Genomic DNA, 18,738 nt, shown 5'->3' on the forward strand with positions numbered 1-18,738 from the left:
GGGACAACTTGTAGTTCCGCCCCCTCTCTTACAGTATGCAGACGGGTATCAGGTGTATAGTTTTTTTTACAGGATAAATATCCGACCAATCAGACGCTGCGCTGCACAGATGGCTTACTGAGGCGGGACATCACACCAGACACCCTCGTCTCTCATTGGACGCTCGGCGCTAAGCCCATGACTCACCAACCAATCAGAGGCGTCCGTCGATCTGACCAGAGTTGTGACCGAATGCCGTGTTTCCTCCTCAGCTCCGCCGCTGCTGCTGCTGCCGCTGCCGAGTATCTGATGGAGGACACATCTCTGCTCAGTGTTTAAAGAAACAGTCAACAGCGGAACACCTAAGGCATCATGGACATCCTGAAGTCACTGGGTCACCCCGAGGAACTATACAACCTGTTCAAATTCAAACTCGGGGGATGCAGCACCGTCATGCCAAAGTTGGATCATGTGAGTAAAAAAATGTGCGAATAAAAACTCATGTGAGATTATATAAAGCAGCATACGATGGTTATGATGTATGCACACATGTGCGTGATGCTTCACGGATGAAGTGAATGACATAAAGGCAGCGTTAACAGTCTGTAACCGGGTCTGAAGCACATCATGTTTAGTGTGTGCACACACACGACAGGCTGAGCTGTAAACGGATTGGCCTGTTCCTTAATAAATGAGCCGGTGGGAAGAGAGTCAGGTAATTGGACTTGGACTAGTGTGTTGTCTCTCTCTCTCTCTCTCTCTCTCACACACACACACACACAGAGGCAGAGATGACCACTGACTCGGGATTTACGTCACATAATGAGCTTGGAAGGGTTCAGCGGCGGGGAGCGATGCTGTGCGCATGTTTGACAGATAATCCCACTTTTTTAAAACACCAATGTGACCCTTAGTGAGCAGCAGACCGTTATATAGTTTCTATATAGGCTTTTACTTTCATTTTCAATAAATTAGACTATTTGATTGTTTATTACATGAGTAGGTTCTTTTTTCCAAGACAACAGGTCTCCACAGCAGGGTTCCTCAAAATGCATTAGGGGTGGGAATCACAGGGTAACCCTCACAATATGAAACATGATACATGGTCCATGATACCAATAATATCACAACACAATGATTCTATGATAATCAATACATTACATGACTATCAAATGGCGACACATCACAATATCTGTCCGACTGAAGAAAACAAAATGTCAGTGAAAGAGTTAAAAGTGCAGGATTTCGCTATTTATTCACAACATATGATATAAAGTCTTTGTATTGAACGGAGGATGGATGGAGCATCTCTTAATTTAGCTTTCTCCACCATTATCACTGTGAACTCCCTCTTCTTCGGCCAGGTCATCAATTTGAGCGGCGCCACCACGAGGAGGCATGAAGTAGTGACAGCCAGCGAGTGAAACTGGCAGCGACCGTTTACTGTCGAGCACGATAAATAACGATATTTGCCCTGGCGTATCGATTACCGTCTTGCACAAGGAATGACGGCGGTATATCACCAAATCAATATTTTAGGTAGGGCTGGAATGGTATGCTTTTGTTACGATTAGATTGTATCATGATACTCGAGTACTGATACCATTTGGTATCGCACTGTGTGAGCAGTCAGGTCGCATCCGAACATCGGACCGCGTAGTGTGCGTACGTAAATCGTGAGCTTTTCATCAGATGCATCATACAGTTTGAACTTTACAGTACAGTGTTAGATGATGTGCGCCCTCTGCAGGTTAAACGTATTCACCCAACAAGTGAAGTCCAGAGAAATGACACACAAGCAACAGACGTGGTTGGTGATAGTTGACAATCCTAGTTACAATCCCTATTATGTCACTTATTATTATACAGTGGATCTATAAGCAACTTTATCTGCTATATTTTGTTAATAAACAGTTATATTTAATCAGATAGAAGAATAAAAGTTTTATTTTTTAAATATGGGCCATAGAGCAACCCATATCGATCGACCTCTACCCGTTGAGTAATGTCAGAGTAATGTTTTGGGTATATGTGGGAGGAGTCAGGTGTGAATCACAACAGCAGATCTACAGACGCTCTGATACACTGTGCAAATCTGTGCGCGGTGACGTCAGACAGTTTACAGATCAGTGCAACTCTTGTTTTGCTCTCCTCGACGTCCTCCCAAAAAGTTTTTTGCACGTCGCGCGACCCCTCAACACCCTTGTCCTCTTCATGGACTTAATGCTTCCACTTTACCCACCAGCTGTGGCGTGGATATGGACGTGTCGTAGCCACGCTTGCTGTGCTGCTGCTGCTGCTGCTGCTGAAGGGTTTTCCGTATGTTGACCGGAGCCTGTTGCAAGTGTCCATTCTCTCTATCCGCGTTCAAGCGCTCTCTCTCGGTGGCGCCGCGGGGCTGCGGGTCCGCCTCGCCGCCGCGGTCCCTGCTGCCAGGCTGGAGATTAGGGGAACGCGGCCTGCAGGAGGCCGCCCGAGCCCGCAGCGCCGTTAGACCCGCCAGCTTTTACCGACACTCGGCCTTCTTCTGTCTCTCCTGTCAGGAGTCCATGAGCGAGAGTCTGCGGACCTGTTATGTGTACTTGAACCAGACCAGCCGCAGCTTTGCAGCCGTGATTCAAGCACTGGACGGGGAGTTGAGGTGAGTAACACTTCTTTCTGGGAGCTAGATCACCGCAGGTGTGCAGCGAGGGGCGTGTCTATGTGTGTGTGTGCATTCTTGTATTTATGTCTTCGTGAGGACCAATAATCGTATTAACCACGCAGAGTGAATACATTTTGACTGGTCCTCACATCTTTAAAGGGCTTTTTGGGGGTTAAGACCTAGTTTTAGGGTTAGCGTAAAGCAGGGGTGTCAAACATACGGCCCGGGGGCCAGAACCGGCCCGCCAGAGGGTCCAATCCGGCCCACAGGATGAATTTGTCGAAATTTCACACTACGATTACAATCTAAACGGAATGTCAAATGCAATATTTTTCACTTCCAGATACCTGTGACTAAATGTTTGTGCCCTTATAGATCCAGTGTGATGTGTACATAGTAAATTTAGGCATGATATTGTTGAAATTCCACTTACATTTCTCAAGAAATGTCATGTTTTGTAAAAATGAAGTTCTTGTTGGTCATAGGTTATTATGCTATTATTTTACTGGTCCGGCCCACTTGAGATCACATTGTGCTGTATGTGGCCCCTGAACAAAAATGAGTTTGACACCCCTGGCGTAAAGGATAGACATTTAGTTGTGGTGGTGAGGGTTAGGGTTATGTGTGTGTATGCCAGGCATGTTGTCTTTCCTCCAGTGCACAAACGCATGAAAACTCAACCATTCAATCAAGCACCTTATATTGCAGTTACAAACAGCACAATCAAACTTATGTTCCTGACTTCTACGTTTGGTTTTGCATGTGTCCAACTGTAGGCAGTCTACAACTGAAGCAGTGACGTAAGCTGTGAAAGTCTGACACAATTAAATGAGTGTTTGTCAGTGCACTGAAATGACAAACTTAACACTTTGAAGAATCAAAATCACCACAGGCCACTTTTTCATATACACTATGTTATTGTAAAATAAAATCAAGAGATAACTTGATATCACTGATATATCTGCAATCCTGCATCTCTTAGTCTTTCAAGTTACATTTGTTGGAGTCAGGGCTGCTCGCCACACTGAAAACAAACAGGGCACTAGGATTTGACAAAATAAATGATTTGTAGTCATAAACATGTTGTGGTCTTGAGAGGTATTGGTTTAAAATCTCACATCCTCTTTGATTGAGACAAGGACAGAATAAAAAATGTGTTCCAGTCTGAGACGAGGCCGAGACCTTCAAAATGTGGTCTTGAGACCAAACAGAGTTCAAAACAAATACTCAAGATTAAGCAACATAACAGTACAACATAAAGGATATTGCCCTGCAAACATGCAGCAGGAATTTGAAAGGTAACTATTAATATTGCAGGCAGAGACTTCTGCTGCTGCTACTTCTTCTGCTGCTGTGTGTCTAATTTAAGCTCAGTGTTCAGGTCAGAACTGTCAATAAAGAAATGGCAGCTGTTTGTAAATGGTACGCCATCAGTGAGTGACTGTGTTGTGCACCTTGTTGAAAGGGAATCTTCTGTGTGTACCGTAAGTTAACCTGATCTTTTTTGAACTGTGACACCTGTCTTCTATTTTCTAAATCAGTGGCAAGGCCATTTTTACCATACTCTTTCACACACAACTCATGATTGAAAGCTCCTCTCCGTCTCCATCATTCAGGCATGCAGTTTGTATTTTCTACTTGGTGTTGCGAGCGCTGGACACAGTGGAGGACGACATGACTATCCCCCTGGACAAGAAGGTTCCCATGCTGAATGATTTCCACACCTTCCTGTACCAGGATGAGTGGTGTTTCACTGAGAGCCAGGAGAAAGACCGACAGGTTCTGAACGATTTCCCTACGGTCAGTACTTCTGCTTCTAGGAGGGCAATAGGCAGACAAATAAGACTCTTGCCTAGATTTATTGTTTTATTTAACTGCAAAATTTCTGTGTCCTTTTGTAATCCAGATATCACTGGAATTTCGAAACCTCGCTCAGGAATACAGAGACGTCATCTCGGATATCTGCCACCGCATGGGAGTGGGAATGGCTGACTTCCTTGAGAAGAAAGTGGGATCCATGAAGGAGTGGGACCAGGTGACTGTTCCCACTAATGTTAGCAATGTTACGGGAGGACGATTACACAAATATTTAGAGTGAAACAAAAGAACCTGCTCTTATTTTGATGGCATAATGAACACTGTTATCTTTACTGGGGCCAGAGATTAAATGTTTAATGGTGAAGTGGTAAATCTGCACCTCTCTGGACATAACAGTTAATGTATGTGTTCAATATTTATAATCCAGAATCTTCTCTTTTTTCCTCTGTTCAGTATTGCCACTATGTGGCAGGTCTGGTTGGCATTGGTCTGTCTCAGCTGTTCTCTGCGTCCCAGCTGGAGGATGCTGAGGTGGGGCAGGACACCAAGCTGGCCAACTCCATGGGCTTGTTCCTCCAGAAGACCAACATCATCCGGGACTATCTGGAGGACACACAAGAGGGACGTGCCTTCTGGCCAAAAGAGGTAGAAACTGTCTTTCTATCTCGTGTGAGTGTGTTTGAGTATGTGTCTGACCTGAGCTCACAGTCACGCAGTGAAACAGAAGTAAATACTTCTCCTTTTCTGCTTCCACTGTGGATTGTGAAATGTCTGTACAAAAAGGATGGGCATAACGGATTGTACTACTTTATTATTATTACTTATTGTTATTATAATTTTTGGTTTTTACTAAATTTCCTGTGACGTTTGTGATTTCAGTGACATTATCTTCTGGAAATACGTTTACTGTTGACTCATAAAGTCAGCAAGAGCCTGGTGTACTAAATATAGTGCACTGGGTTTGGTCTCAGTCCCTAAAAGTTAAGGTCTTATCTTGGTCTCAGTGTGGTCTTGTTTACACATGCAACCACGTGATGTTGTGTTGACCCGTGTCTCTGTGTCCCCGTGCAGGCTTGGAGTCAGTTTGCAGGTCGTCTTGAGGACCTGGCTCAACCGGAGAAGCTGGAGTCGGCTTTGTCGTGTCTCAACCTGCTGATCACCGACGCCCTGCGACACGTCCCAGATGTTATCACGTACCTGTCCCGTCTCCGCAACCAAAGCGTCTTCAATTTCTGTGCTATTCCACAGGTACTGGTGATATGTCATGTACCCTTGGGTTTCTTCACAGTAAAGGTTCTGGTGTGTAGCATGGACGGTCTATAAAAGGTCGGAACTCGGAAGAAAGAATTTATTGACGAAAAAAGACTCTGGGGGAAAATGAGCTTCTTCTCACTTGATAAACAACATCAGTAAACATTATCCTAAATGGTTAATGGTCTCATTTGCTAATCTCAGGTGTTCTTTGGTAGAACATACACACTTTTTTAAAAAACTCAACACGGTTCTGACCAGATTGCAAGTCAAGGCTTCAAAACAGAAGTACGTATGGTCATGAGTGTCATTGCTAATGGCTGCCACTTTGTTTTTAGCTCTTATTTCTTACTTTTCCTGCATACATGCCAAGACAAGCCCCAGATTGATGCAATTCAGTTTAAGGTGTCTACGAACAATTTAACATTCTAGATACACAGAAAAAATATTTTATTATAACATTTAAAGTAAATGAAACCTGTACATTTTGAATATTAAAAAAAAAAAAAAAATATATATGTATAAAAAATGTTATGTTTTTCAGCACGTTTTTTTTGTTTTCTTCTTCTTCTCTCTGCATGTTATTCCTCTGCTGACCAGGTGATGGCAATAGCTACATTATCATCATGCTACAACAACCCCATGGTGTTCAAGGGAGTGGTAAAGATAAGGAAGGGACAGGCTGTCACCCTCATGATGGAGGCCACCAACATGAGAGCAGTGCACACCATTATCTCCCACCACAGCGAGGAGGTGGGTGTGTTGTCAACACCTTTTTCCTTGGATCATTGCACTCAAAGAACACTTTTTAACACAAGCAGTCCTTCTTCCCCCTCTGCAGATTTTACAGAAGGTCTCCCTGACTGACCCATCACGAGACAAGACACTGCACATCCTGGCTCTCATCCGGGAGAAGTCCACGCTGTCACAGTCCAGCTTTCCCTCCAGGACCCACCACCTGTCGCCCATGTACTTATCTGCTGCCATGCTGCTGGCCGCGCTCAGCTGGCAGTATCTCAGCACCACTGCGGCACAGGCACAGGGCACCAGTGACATGCAGGGAAAGTGAACCTCATCGCCCTCAGCTCTCCTGGGGGCTACAGACTCAGAAAAGCCCCCTGGAGGTCTGGTTCCCCTCTCATCATAGAAATCTCAAACATATCTTCCCTGATTCTTCCTCGTTGGTACAGACGTTACAGCATCAAGGACATATTTAGTTTTTAGGAGGTTCTGGTTGCAGGCTGATCTAATCACCATGGGAACGATAGTGAAATGTTGTAGTCCATTCGACATCTGGAGTAAAAGTCTTTACACACAATTTAGTGTGGTTATATTCACCAGCATAAATGACACTTTGAACAGGGTGTGTTGTCCGTTAATAATTTACGCAAATCATTTGTTTCTTTGTATTTTTGATTAGTGTGAAATATTTTTGCCTTTTTGTTTTGTCTTAAATTTCAGAATTCACAGCAAAAAATATAATAGATGCGTTATTCAGCCGAGTAGGCCGAATTGTTTCTGTATGCAAGACAAGACAAGACAAGACACTGCCTATTTTTAGGTGTTTTCAGGAACACGGTTACAAAACAGTTTTCTTTTAATTCTCCTCAAAATATATTTTTCATGTCCAAACAAAGCTGGCTTGGTATTTTATACTTAAAAGTGTCTGTGGGAGACGCACCTGCCAGAGCATTTACGATGTAGATGTACTGTGTAGATCATGCGGGGAACATCCCAGTAACACGCTTCTGTCTGTATTCATTCTACTCTCTGTACTTTGACATAGGAGAAAAAGGAAAAAGAACGGTGCGATTTAAGGGCTGGGGTTAGGTTTATTAGACATGGGGTGTGGACGTGAATACGGGAGAATAAAGAAAAAAAATGACACAAATGTCACAATACATGATGTATGTTTATTGAGACGGCTAGCTGAAGTGTCCTTAATACAGCTTTGGTGAGTAGAAAGGCCAGCACAGTAACCTTGCACAGAACCAAAGGAGAGCTACAAACATTGCTATGTAATGTGAATTTCTGATTTGTATATATTTGAACAAATAAAGAGGTGAAATGATCTAAACATTGATCTTTTTTAAAGTTCATTGTGCCAAAAATGGCACGTTTACAGCCGGTTTGTTTTAGTGGGTCATCCCTGGAAGATGATGCTGTAGTTTCTATGTTTTATTTGACAGCAGAAGATCAAGGTCCATGTACATTGGCAGAAACACACACAGTGTTTGCACAGCATTCTGAATGAGGACATAATGCATTCACTAGCCTCTTAAATGCCTAAACCTTACATCTAACCTAAACCCAATTCCAATTGTAACCCTAATATCAGGTCTTAAACCCCAAAAAGCCCTTTAAAGATGTGAGGACCAGCCAAAATGTCCTTACTTTCCCAGAATGTCCTCACTCTGTACTGGTTTATATGATTTTTGTTTCCTCAAAAAGCAACACGTACAAGAACATACACACACATATACAGAATAAGGCACAAGCTGAAAATTGTAATTTTTGTGTACGAATTAAAACATATGTCATACATATCCAACACATAATGTTAATGTTAATGTCTCCCAGGTTTAAGGGCACCTGTTAACCTTTGGAAAGCCATTTTGTGGATCACATGAGATTTAAACTGATGAGCCATGTGATCCCACAACGTGTGGCTTGTAAAAAAAAGACCAGTGACAAATAAAAAGACTGAAGGAGAAACATTTTTGATCCACTGACAGGGAGAATTGTCCAGAAGAAGAGCAGTCAGGTAAAAGTTACAACCTATATTTGAAAATGTTATTATTACTACTGCCCTTTCTCTGTTGTCTTAATGTATGAGTTGTATGGCAAGATTTTACATTTTAAGTGCTTGCCTTAACACATATTAGGTGTCAGGGTTAAAACCAACAAATATGTTTTAAATAGAACTATAATTGTGCATTTGATATCTATCTATCTATCTATCTATCTATCTATCTGTATATATATGTATATATATATATATATATATATATATATATATATATATATATATATATATATATATATGTGTGTGTATATATACACATACATTTAGATATACAAACAAATAAACATGTCGCCCACAAGTCTCTTGGTTGATATTTACTTATATATTGATATTTACCAATATATAGAAAATTTAAATTACATTAGTATGACAAACAAAAAGTCCTGAACTATAAATGGATTATAAATTGCAGAATTAAGCAAACCCAAAAAAATGTGGGAAAATGATCTGAGACTTTTGTGATCTTCATGCTGTAATGCCTTCCACTGCTTCTGCATGCTGAGTGTACGGTCTGTGTCTCAGGATGCATCGACTCGTTCTCCTCTACGTGCTGGTGACTGTGTCAGTCGCCTGGTCTCGTCCTCAACTCGGCCTTCTCTCCTCAGAGATGGTCGACTTTATTAACGAAGCCAAAACCACCTGGAGGGTGAGACCATCCATCCAACAGCTCATCATACTTTAGTTGCAAAGAATAAAGAGTAACAGTATTTATACTGCAAGTATGATATGAATGTCTCTCCACCGGTTTTGCTCCAGGCTAGACAGAACTTCTATAACGCTGATGTCAGCTATGTGAAGGGGCTATGTGGGACTATACTGAATGGACCTAAGCTGCCAGAGGTGTAAGTTTTAATTACAGCAGGTGAAGTGTCTCACATGTCCAGACAGGTGACAGTCAGCATGTTCCTCGTAGCTGTAGCTGCGCTGCTTGAGTGACTGTACTCTCCTGTTCAGGGTTCATGATGTTGAGGGCATGCAGCTTCCGGACAACTTTGACGCACGTCAACAGTGGCCCAACTGTCCCACAATCCAGCAGATCAGAGACCAAGGCTTGTGTGGATCCTGCTGGGTGAGACTGACCAACAAAACACCAGGACAGTGTTAAATTAATCAGGAATCAAGAACCATCATCCATGACCTAAAACTAGTGTTTCCCCTGATTCACACCTATACACCTGTTTACAGTATATATGTAATAATCTGCTATTTTACATTATAGCCAGAACCAAGCCTTATGCCTTGTATCTGCCCACATTTTATGGCCAATAGCTGATTCAATTTTTTATCCCTCACAGGCCTTTGGGGCAGTTGAGGCAATGTCTGACAGGTTATGCATCCACAGCAGTGGTAGGATCTCTTTGGAGATCTCAGCGGAAGATCTGCTTACCTGTTGTGAGGAATGTGGCATGGGGTGAGTGATCTGACTGTATTCGTGGTCGTATGACACACGGTACGATGATCAACATTTGTGATGTTTTTATTTTCCCTGTGGTCGCAGCTGTTTCGGCGGTTATCCCTCTGCTGCATGGGAATACTGGACAAGGAAAGGGCTTGTGACAGGAGGACTGTATGATTCCAAAGTTGGTATGTGTGAATGTAAAAGAGGTTTAAACAACTGCATGGAAGTTTGACAAAATTAAATTCATGTTTTTTTAATGCTGCAGGCTGCAGGCCCTACACCATCTCTCCCTGTGAGCATCACGTAAATGGAACCCGTCCACCATGTCAGGGTGAACAAGAGACTCCTAAATGTGAGATGATGTGCATCGATGGATACTCACCATCCTATCCGAAAGACAAGCACTTTGGTATTGGAACTCTAACCTCCATTGTTTTATATCCTGCCATGTTTTCAACTTTGACACAATGTTTTTATGAGTTTCCTTTTTTCAGGGAGAAGCTCGTACAGTGTCCCGTCACAGCAGGAGCAGATCATGACCGAGCTGTACAAGAGTGGGCCTGTAGAGGCGGCTTTCTCTGTGTATGAGGACTTTCTGCTGTATAAGACTGGTGAGGCTTATACAGGTTCTGGTTTTTGATTCTTTATTGCCATTAACAAAAAATATATCCTTGCCAAAGTATTTTCATATTATATATATTCATATTACATGTAGACATGCCCCTATGTTTTGCTTCAGTCTTAAATGTAGTAAAAAAAAGTATTTTTAGGGATGGGAATTGGTATTGGTCAGTATTGCTATTGGTCTGATACTAGTCAAAAATCACTGGATCGGATATCAGACGGATAAAAATCCAAAAAATCCTATATATCACATGCTTTACTATGAAAAGACTATAAAAATGTAAAATCAGCAAAAGTATTTTACCTGAGTCATGTTTGGGCTGTTTATTTTTTCTTTTTGGGAGAAGAATATTTGTTACACTGTTGGATAATTATGTCTTTGTAATGACTCGGCACAATTATGTAATCAAGAGCTTCATAGCTCATAAATGGTGTAAAATGACCGTATCGAACTAATACCAGTATCTGTAGATACTCGTGTTTGTGATATCGGTATCGGACACAAAAAAGTGGTATCATCGCATCCCTATTTCTTTCTAAAAATGTTACCTTGTGGTCCTTTGAAGGCCTGCAGAGTTATATTACAGATGTTGCAGTTACTTTGACACCACCAATTAAAAACTCTTAACTAAAATGTGATTGTAATTGATGTTATTGTAGGTGTGTATCAGCATGTGACAGGGGAAATGCTGGGTGGTCACGCCATCAAGATTCTGGGCTGGGGAGAGGAGAATGGGACACCCTACTGGCTGGCTGCAAACTCCTGGAACAGTGACTGGGGAGACAATGGTATAAACAAAATCACCATCCATCCTATTTCTCTGTCACACATTCTTTCAAGTGGAGAACAGCGTGATATCACAACAAGAGTTGGCCATAGCTCATTTCTATTGCGTCCTCTGATTTCAGGTTTCTTCAAGATCAAGCGTGGAAATGATGAGTGTGGTATCGAGTCAGAGGTGGTTGCAGGAATCCCACACAACTAGATAAAATAAGTCCTGGCTCCAGTAAAGACTGTATTTTTAAAGAAGTGTAACATTTGCAACTGTAATCAGCAGTTAATAAACTACACAACATGATGGAACCAAATCATTTGTGGTTGCTTTGTTAATCTTCTAGGCAAACAGTTTGATATATAAAACCTAAGAATTGTGTTAGTATTTTTCATGTTATGGCAGTGGGGGATTTAATTATAATGGATTCAAAGAACAGAGCCTGAGGCAAAAGACACAACTGAATAAATCAGACATGCACAAAAACCCATATAATTTAGGGTTTAGCAAACCAGAACAAGATGCAGTAAGGTGGTTTATTGCCTTAATGGTGAGATGTTGCTCATATGAGCTCTCACTCAGCTTCCATTTCTTGGAAAAACAGAGAAGACTTTATCTTCTGCTAAAATCATTTCTGTTTGGCAAATTTAGAATTAAAATGTGGACACTGTAATGTTTTGCTATATAATAACACATTCTTATTATTATTATTACTAGTAGTGACAGCATTGTTATCATTATATACTTTGGGGACAACAAAAAAACAATAACACATGAAGGGCTGAAACAATGACTTGATTACTCAATACTAAATTAAATAAGACAAGTGTTCTGCTGTTTCAGTGTCTTAAATGTGAATATTTTCTGGTTTATCATTAAAACTAAATTGTTTTGGTTTGTGGACAAAACAACACATTTGAAAACGTCATCATTTCCAGGTTTGAGAAACACTGTCAACACTTTCTGACATTTAAAAAAATAAACCCTACATAAAAGTAACAGATAACCAGATAAAATAAATCACATTACGATTTATTTTCCTCCATATTTGTCTTTCATTATGTTATTGTTTCTGGTGTCTCAGTTACATAGCGCCCCCTGCTGATCAGAAGCAAACGTAATGCATCAACTCCTGTGATTTCGTCCGTGAGAGAAATGTTGTGAAGACAGAACGCGTCTGACGACGTTTTGTTGTTTCTCTGAGTAACAACGACACTGTAGTCAGGGTGAACATAAAGTCATTGTGCAGTACCTCACTCAGCCGCAGTCGGAAGTAGCGCTAAAGATAACGATGTGGAACGTAGATATCTCACGCATGCGCGTTGAGAAACTTCCATGTTTGTAACCGGTAAGTCAGAGTGGAGGCGGTCATGGCGGCGACGAATATTTGTCATTGGTCCAAGGTCTAAACAGACGATGCGCGGTCCTGCCCGGGGGCAGGAAAAGTCTGTGTCCGCATACCGCTGGATAAAACACCGCTGAGTGAAGTGGCTTCGACAGATACCAGCGCCGTGCTGCTGTCAGAGCCAGTGCTCCACCCTGCCGGTGTTTAGCTGGCGACGGTGATGCTGAGGAAGAAGGCAGGTTGTCGGATATTTACTCAAGTCTTTCTGTCAGTTGTCTGTTGAGGAGCCGCTGACTTTACCGGTTGAGGTTTAGCAGGCTTCTCTTGAGCTGTGGCTGTTTATATAGATTATTACCATGCTTCTGTCACACTTGGAGCTGTGGAGAACATACTGGGAATGTGTTTCCAGGCCTTACACGGTGTTCATCTGCTCCCTCACGGCCGCACTGTACTATCTGTGGGGCCGCAAGTGTCAGGTCAGTCACTGCGGTCCAGAACCATGTCCATTCCTTTAAGAAACTCATCTCTCTGTTGTATTTTCATTTGATATGTTGTCCTCGCTAACCTACATTTATTTTTCCTTTGTACGTTCACTCTACTCTGTTTAGTTTGATTAGATTTTGTAAAACTGGATTACTATAATATAATCTTAAAATTGTATTTAATTTAGCGATGTGTTCTTATTTACATTTTTTTGTCGTTGTTGGTAGTAGTATTATAGTCTTGTATTCTTTTAAATGTGCACAATTGTATTGTGTGTGTGTGTTTCCGTGTTTTATTAGCTATTTCTTTTAAGTTTGTATTGATGGGGCAGCACAAAGCTGAGTCTCTATGATGACATAAGCTTCATGTGAACGAGTTTCAGCTCTTATAGTGTATACACGGTCTTTTGTTGTTGACTATATAATGCTCATTTGATAGTCAAATACTTTAGCTTGCAGTTGAACATCAATTTTATTCTTAATATGTTTTCTTTTGGGCTACAAGTAATGATTAGTGGGTAAATATACACTTCATTTTGTGACAATAAGCAAACCACATAAATAATCAATAGCTGGTTAGTCATACTCTGTATTATTCATAAGAAGATTCAATGTCAAGAACTTAAACTAATCAGTTTAAACATGCATAACTGCTGTGTACCCTAGCAGATACGTACCGCTTGACAGTGTAACCTAGTTAAGGTCATACAGCATAATAATGATATGTAAGCTAAGGCTATTTTTATATAGGCTTTTTATAATTAAAACTTCATAAATGTGAATATTGTCTGGTTTATTTGCTCCATGTAATGGAGAAACCATTAAAACTTAATATTTTGGTTTGTGGTCAAAAAACAAAACATTTAAGTACATCTTCATTTCAATTATTTGGAAGCAGTGATCGGCATTTTTCAAAATGTTATGGTGATTGATTCAGAAAAAATCATGCATTTTCATGAAAATAATCGTTAATTGCAGCCCTTATGTAACTAAGTGTTAATGAACCTTACATAACAAAATACCTTGCATGTGTTGCAAGGTATATAATTTCAGCTAATTTTCAGCTATGTCACAGCACAGGTATTCATGTCATTATGTTTTTTTTTTTTCCTCTGCTAAGACACCAGCTCTGGTCTGTAGTGAGGCTTTCAGTGCATTCCTTTACAAGCACTGTCCTTTGGTAGCAGAGCGCTTCAGTCCCACTCCATGGTGCTGGGGAGGCCGCCTTCAAACCCTTGTCTGTGCACTCCTCAAATCCAGACCCTCCATCACTTATCGCAAGTAGGATGAATCTCCTCTTGGTTGACACTCATGCCTTGTGATCTTCTTTTTTTTATTATTATTATTATTGTTCTTTTGTCATGTTTTCTCTATGTTTCTGTCTTTTACTCTCATTCCCTCAGTGAGAGGATCCGCACGGTTGACGGCGGTCAGATTTCTCTGGACTGGGTCGACAATCAGACCAGCGTGACCTACCCACAATCTTCCACCCGTCCCACAGTACTGATCCTCCCAGGCCTGACGGGCACTAGCCAACAGCCCTATGTGCTCCACACCATCAACCAGGCCACCCGCCACGGCTACAGGTCAGTTGTCTTTGAGGATCAGGACCGAGATGCTAGCACCGCAAACATTTTTTTGCAATAAATACATCTGAAATGAATAAACCCTAAAACGAAAACTGAGTCAAATTTAATTGCTGGAGCTTTTTTCTTCTGTAGATGTGTGGTCTTCAACAACAGGGGAGTTGGACAAGAAGAATTGTTGGTGAGTACATGGAGTGAATAATATCCATCTTACATTTTATTTGACTATATTTTATATATATATATATATATATAAATTATAAAATTCCTCTCTGCACATAATTTAGATTTGAAAACAATGGCATTGGCAATGCAACTGCAGTACTCCAGTTTCAGATGATGTTTCAGCTCCTGGGCTTTCTACTCAACACCAGTGTTTGCATCCTGTTATGCTTGTTGATTCTCGTGATTTATAAAGAAGGTGTTAGGGCCAAAGTGTTCATGGAAGACACTTGCAGATCAACCTAGCTCAAGCCTCTCCTGTCCCTTGTTCTCTCGCTTGCTTTGCTTCAGACGCCCGTCACCTATTGTGCAGCTGACACCTCAGATCTTGAGTATGTGGTGCAACATGTCAAAGGACTTTACCCACTTGCCCCTGTGCTTGGTGCTGGTGTGTCTATGGGAGGGTGAGTCATTGCAAAGGTTTCCACTAGCTGAAATTTCTCTGAGGAAATGGATCGCTTTCATCATTGATATTTGTTCTGCCCTTTTATTCAGTTCTCCCTCTCCTCTTTAGTTAAATGACATATATTTCTTTTTTTTTTTTTACCTTTTGACCCTTAAAGAATGTTGTTGTTAAACTACCTGGGCCGTAAACGCACAAAGTCGGGGTTGGTGGCCGGATTTACAATCTCTGTTCCCTGGGATGCACAGAAATCCTCCGACTCTATGGAAGAACCACTCAACTGGTTGCTCTTTAACACATACCTCACAAACGGCCTATGTAGTGCTGTCACCAGGTCAGATAATTATGGATTTCACAGATGTCTTCATTTACTTCCATATATTGGCATTGTTGAGTTCATTTGTCATGTAATTTTGTCTCTCACAGGCACAGGAAGATGCTTGAAAACGTGGTAGATATTGACTATGTCCTGAAGGTATGTCCTGACCTTTACAGTCACCTCTCTGTAATGGATTCTGCTCGTCTTCTCTACCCTTATCTACTGTCCACTCTCTTGTCTACTAGGCTCGGACTGTCCGCGAGTTTGATGAGCGCTTCACTACGTTGCTTTTCGGTTATAAATCCTGTAAGGAATACTACGTCGACGCCAGCCCAGATAGAAGGCTCCACAATACTACAGTGCCCATACTGTGTCTCAACGCTGCTGATGATCCCTTTTCTCCCCAGAATGGTGAGTAGGCGGTGGAAGAGGAAGGCTAAATGATATAATCTGAAAGCTGTAGTTTGAAAGAAATCAATGTCACTTAGTTTCAAACTTTGCCAAATAACTTACTCACTATGCTGACTATGTCTGGAAAAAGGTTATAGCCCTACTGCTCTGTGACGGGCACATAAATATACTATATATGTATATGTGTGTGTGTGTGTGTATATATATATATATATATATATGTATATATATATATATATATATATAGTGTTTTGATAATTACTCAGACTTCCTCATGGAGGTGACAGAAGTTCCACACTGGATCCTTAAACTGATGCAATGTAATCGTAGTTGGTTTTATCTGTTTTTGGCCTTCTCTCAGGATATTAAATCACATTTCCCCCCCCTCCACAGCCTTCCCTGTGACCATCGTCCAGAGCCTGCCTAATGTTGCTCTGCTGTTGACGTCTCATGGTGGACACATCGCCTTCTTGCAGGGTTTCTTTCCCCGCGGTGAGAGCTACATGGAGCGGCTGTTTGGCCAGTTTGTCCAAGCGGTCTTTGAACACCCGAAGGACATCAAGAAAGCCTGTGGCATCAAGGTGAAGTAGATGATGGTATAGTGGAGTAGTTCCCTCTCTTGTGAAGAAAACAAAGTTGCTGGCATTGCAGCAGTAGAAGAGCAATTCATGAAAAAAAAGAAGAAGCATTGCATATCTCTGCATGCTGCTGTTCTGCCACAGAAATGTTGCGTCTCCTTCATGTCGACACAGAGAACGACCGACTGTATTGTACAATCACGTGACCTCGCAGCAGTTATGCAAATCTACCTCTCATTGTCTCGAGTTTTCTTTCAACGAGCAATCAAAGACGGTCGCGAGAAGTGGACAATATGTGCACAATATCTTCAGATATTGAAGGAATGTGGTCACAAACTGTTTGGCGGACATTGTCTCAATCCTTCCATTCCACCTTGACATGAAGCACTGTATGTTAAGTTAGTTTGTGTTGAAAACATTATTATTCCAAGTTAGAACATTGGTGCTTGGGAAAATGATTTTTTAAGTAGAAATGAAGTGAATATGTGGTAATAGACCGGTGAAGTTGTAGATGTACTCTTTTGTTTGCCTTAGTCTTCTTTGGTTTCACAATATTTGTTCTCTTTTCTGCCTCAAAGTATTATTCTTCCCCCCTTTTTTCCTCCTGCATGCATATTTTACATACCGTAGACACAAGGCTACAGTAGAGGTAATCCTGTTTAATGCTCAGCTGTAAATCCCATACTGGATTAACACTCGCACAGTAGGAATACACTTTATCTTACTGTATTTTCCATGAAGAAAAATATGCAATTATAAACTAGGTTCATAATCTGTGAATTTATTTAAAAAACAAACAAACAAACAAACAAAAATCTGTATGTGAGGTAGTATATGCTTGTGTAGTTGGTATGTAAATAATGCAGTACATCAGAGGCAAATTAGCTGACTCTGGAAAAACTGGTTACGCTCAATGTGGTGTTTGTGTGTTATAATTTCCTCTATCTTTTACGCACATTGTTATTTGGGGAATGAGTGACAAAAGAAGGAACGCAGCTCCTCTTGTCAATTACTGTATATAATTCACTAAAAGCTGCCATTTTATGACTCCCCTCTCCAATATTATACAAGTACATATGAAGATTGTAGCAGCCAATTCTGCTCATTTTAGCAGCATTGTTTTTTTTGTTTTTGTTTTTAAGTAATATTTTTTTCCTGGATGAAATTTGGTCTTTTTATTACATTTACATTTACTACATTTATTTCTCCAAAGGTTTTTGCAGTTGAAAGCTATATTCAGTGGTAGTTCTTTGCTGTGTATAAGTCGATGGGCACTTTTTTTCCATTTGAACTGTGTGAGCTTTTAAAAAAACGACGTCGGTGAAGATTGTCATCTTAAAGTCCTCTGGGCATTCTGGAGTATTTGTGTGCTTATTGGTCACTGAATTACACTTGAATTAAATAATGTCAACCTAAATGTTATCTCAAATGGTGATTTTAAATGGAGTCGTTTTAACAGCGCTTATCTCATCTCGGCCTGTGTTTGTTGTGATTAACACCATGCTACTTCTATGGAAAAATGTCATCATGCACTGCCTGTCAGTGTGAAATCCAAGCCCTTTTATCTGCGAGTGGAGCGGTCATTAATGTCGTTGATTAACCAGGCTGTGCATCAATAATTAACTGTAAACAATAAAGGCCCACGCCCTCTGTCACAGTGCTAACCCCTCAGCCTCATTTAGATTCATGTAATTCAACGTGGAAAACATCCAGTGGTCTTTAAACATATTGATTTTTTTTTTTTGGGATTGCTTGCACATTTGAGTACAATTCAAGAATGCATGAGTAAGTGGCCATTCACCCTTATTGTAAAAACAGAATTGCCAGATATTGTAAATCAACTATAGACCTACAAATCAAAGAATGGGCTAATATTATGATAAATAGATTCATATGAATCCATGTTGACCATGCAATGTTGCTCTCTCCTGTTCTGTGTGTTGTTTAGTGTTTTGCCCTCTGTGATATAGACCCACATTGCCATTCTCTCTCTCAACACTCACTTTTATTTAGATTATTTAAATATAGACACCTTTGGATTGTAGTAGATTGTCTACCGCTCTGACAGCTTTATTGATTTCCCCATGTTTCTTGTCAC

The 18,738-nt window shown here is 40.9% G+C and overlaps 3 protein-coding genes across 5 annotated transcripts; all 3 read left to right on the forward strand.

Annotated features, from left to right (window-relative positions):
• The first annotated feature begins 243 nt into the window (after positions 1 to 243).
• Positions 244 to 7,769, forward strand: fdft1 (farnesyl-diphosphate farnesyltransferase 1). Of its 2 annotated transcripts, XM_044049142.1 has the most exons (8): positions 244 to 450; positions 2,523 to 2,620; positions 4,240 to 4,423; positions 4,530 to 4,658; positions 4,895 to 5,086; positions 5,513 to 5,689; positions 6,293 to 6,445; positions 6,534 to 7,769. In XM_044049142.1, exons 1-8 carry the CDS (start codon positions 352 to 354, stop codon positions 6,759 to 6,761), a joined length of 1,260 nt encoding a protein of 419 aa, XP_043905077.1. In that variant the 5' UTR covers positions 244 to 351; the 3' UTR covers positions 6,762 to 7,769. The 2 variants fall into 2 exon arrangements, with proteins under 2 accessions (XP_043905077.1, XP_043905076.1); XM_044049141.1 differs by lacking the exon at positions 244 to 450 and having other exon boundaries at positions 951 to 2,620.
• A 672-nt stretch (positions 7,770 to 8,441) lies between these two features.
• On the forward strand, positions 8,442 to 11,610 carry LOC122784255 (cathepsin B-like). Its single transcript, XM_044049438.1, has 10 exons — positions 8,442 to 8,456; positions 9,021 to 9,144; positions 9,255 to 9,340; positions 9,453 to 9,567; positions 9,794 to 9,909; positions 9,997 to 10,082; positions 10,163 to 10,306; positions 10,392 to 10,508; positions 11,182 to 11,310; positions 11,431 to 11,610. Exons 2-10 carry the CDS (start codon positions 9,022 to 9,024, stop codon positions 11,505 to 11,507), a joined length of 993 nt encoding a protein of 330 aa, XP_043905373.1. The 5' UTR covers positions 8,442 to 8,456; position 9,021; the 3' UTR covers positions 11,508 to 11,610.
• Positions 11,611 to 12,626: 1,016 nt separating this feature from the next.
• Positions 12,627 to 18,304, forward strand: LOC122784432 (phospholipase ABHD3-like). Of its 2 annotated transcripts, none has more exons than XM_044049706.1 (9): positions 12,627 to 13,115; positions 14,242 to 14,402; positions 14,525 to 14,707; positions 14,843 to 14,888; positions 15,221 to 15,333; positions 15,493 to 15,666; positions 15,759 to 15,807; positions 15,897 to 16,062; positions 16,456 to 18,304. In XM_044049706.1, exons 1-9 carry the CDS (start codon positions 12,996 to 12,998, stop codon positions 16,650 to 16,652), a joined length of 1,209 nt encoding a protein of 402 aa, XP_043905641.1. In that variant the 5' UTR covers positions 12,627 to 12,995; the 3' UTR covers positions 16,653 to 18,304. The 2 variants fall into 2 exon arrangements, with proteins under 2 accessions (XP_043905641.1, XP_043905643.1); XM_044049708.1 differs by having other exon boundaries at positions 12,627 to 12,874.
• Positions 18,305 to 18,738: the final 434 nt, after the last annotated feature.

This window comes from Solea senegalensis, linkage group LG17, assembly GCF_019176455.1.
Source record: "Solea senegalensis isolate Sse05_10M linkage group LG17, IFAPA_SoseM_1, whole genome shotgun sequence".
Taxonomy (NCBI): Eukaryota; Metazoa; Chordata; class Actinopteri; order Pleuronectiformes; family Soleidae; genus Solea; species Solea senegalensis.

Excerpts from the sequence above, each read along its gene's own strand:
- fdft1 (XM_044049141.1), top strand. The coding sequence starts at position 2,301 with ATGTTGACCGGAGCCTGTTGCAAGTGTCCATTCTCTCTATCCGCGTTC. Across the intron at positions 5,690-6,292 it reads ATTTCTGTGCTATTCCACAG|GTGATGGCAATAGCTACATT; the intron begins GTACTGGTGATA and ends TCTGCTGACCAG. Across the intron at positions 6,446-6,533 it reads TCTCCCACCACAGCGAGGAG|ATTTTACAGAAGGTCTCCCT; the intron begins GTGGGTGTGTTG and ends CCCCCTCTGCAG.
- LOC122784255 (XM_044049438.1), top strand. The coding sequence starts at position 9,022 with ATGCATCGACTCGTTCTCCTCTACGTGCTGGTGACTGTGTCAGTCGCC. Across the intron at positions 9,145-9,254 it reads AAGCCAAAACCACCTGGAGG|GCTAGACAGAACTTCTATAA; the intron begins GTGAGACCATCC and ends GTTTTGCTCCAG. Across the intron at positions 11,311-11,430 it reads CAGTGACTGGGGAGACAATG|GTTTCTTCAAGATCAAGCGT; the intron begins GTATAAACAAAA and ends CTCTGATTTCAG.
- LOC122784432 (XM_044049706.1), top strand. The coding sequence starts at position 12,996 with ATGCTTCTGTCACACTTGGAGCTGTGGAGAACATACTGGGAATGTGTT. Across the intron at positions 14,403-14,524 it reads CCCTCCATCACTTATCGCAA|TGAGAGGATCCGCACGGTTG; the intron begins GTAGGATGAATC and ends TCATTCCCTCAG. Across the intron at positions 15,334-15,492 it reads GCTGGTGTGTCTATGGGAGG|AATGTTGTTGTTAAACTACC; the intron begins GTGAGTCATTGC and ends TGACCCTTAAAG.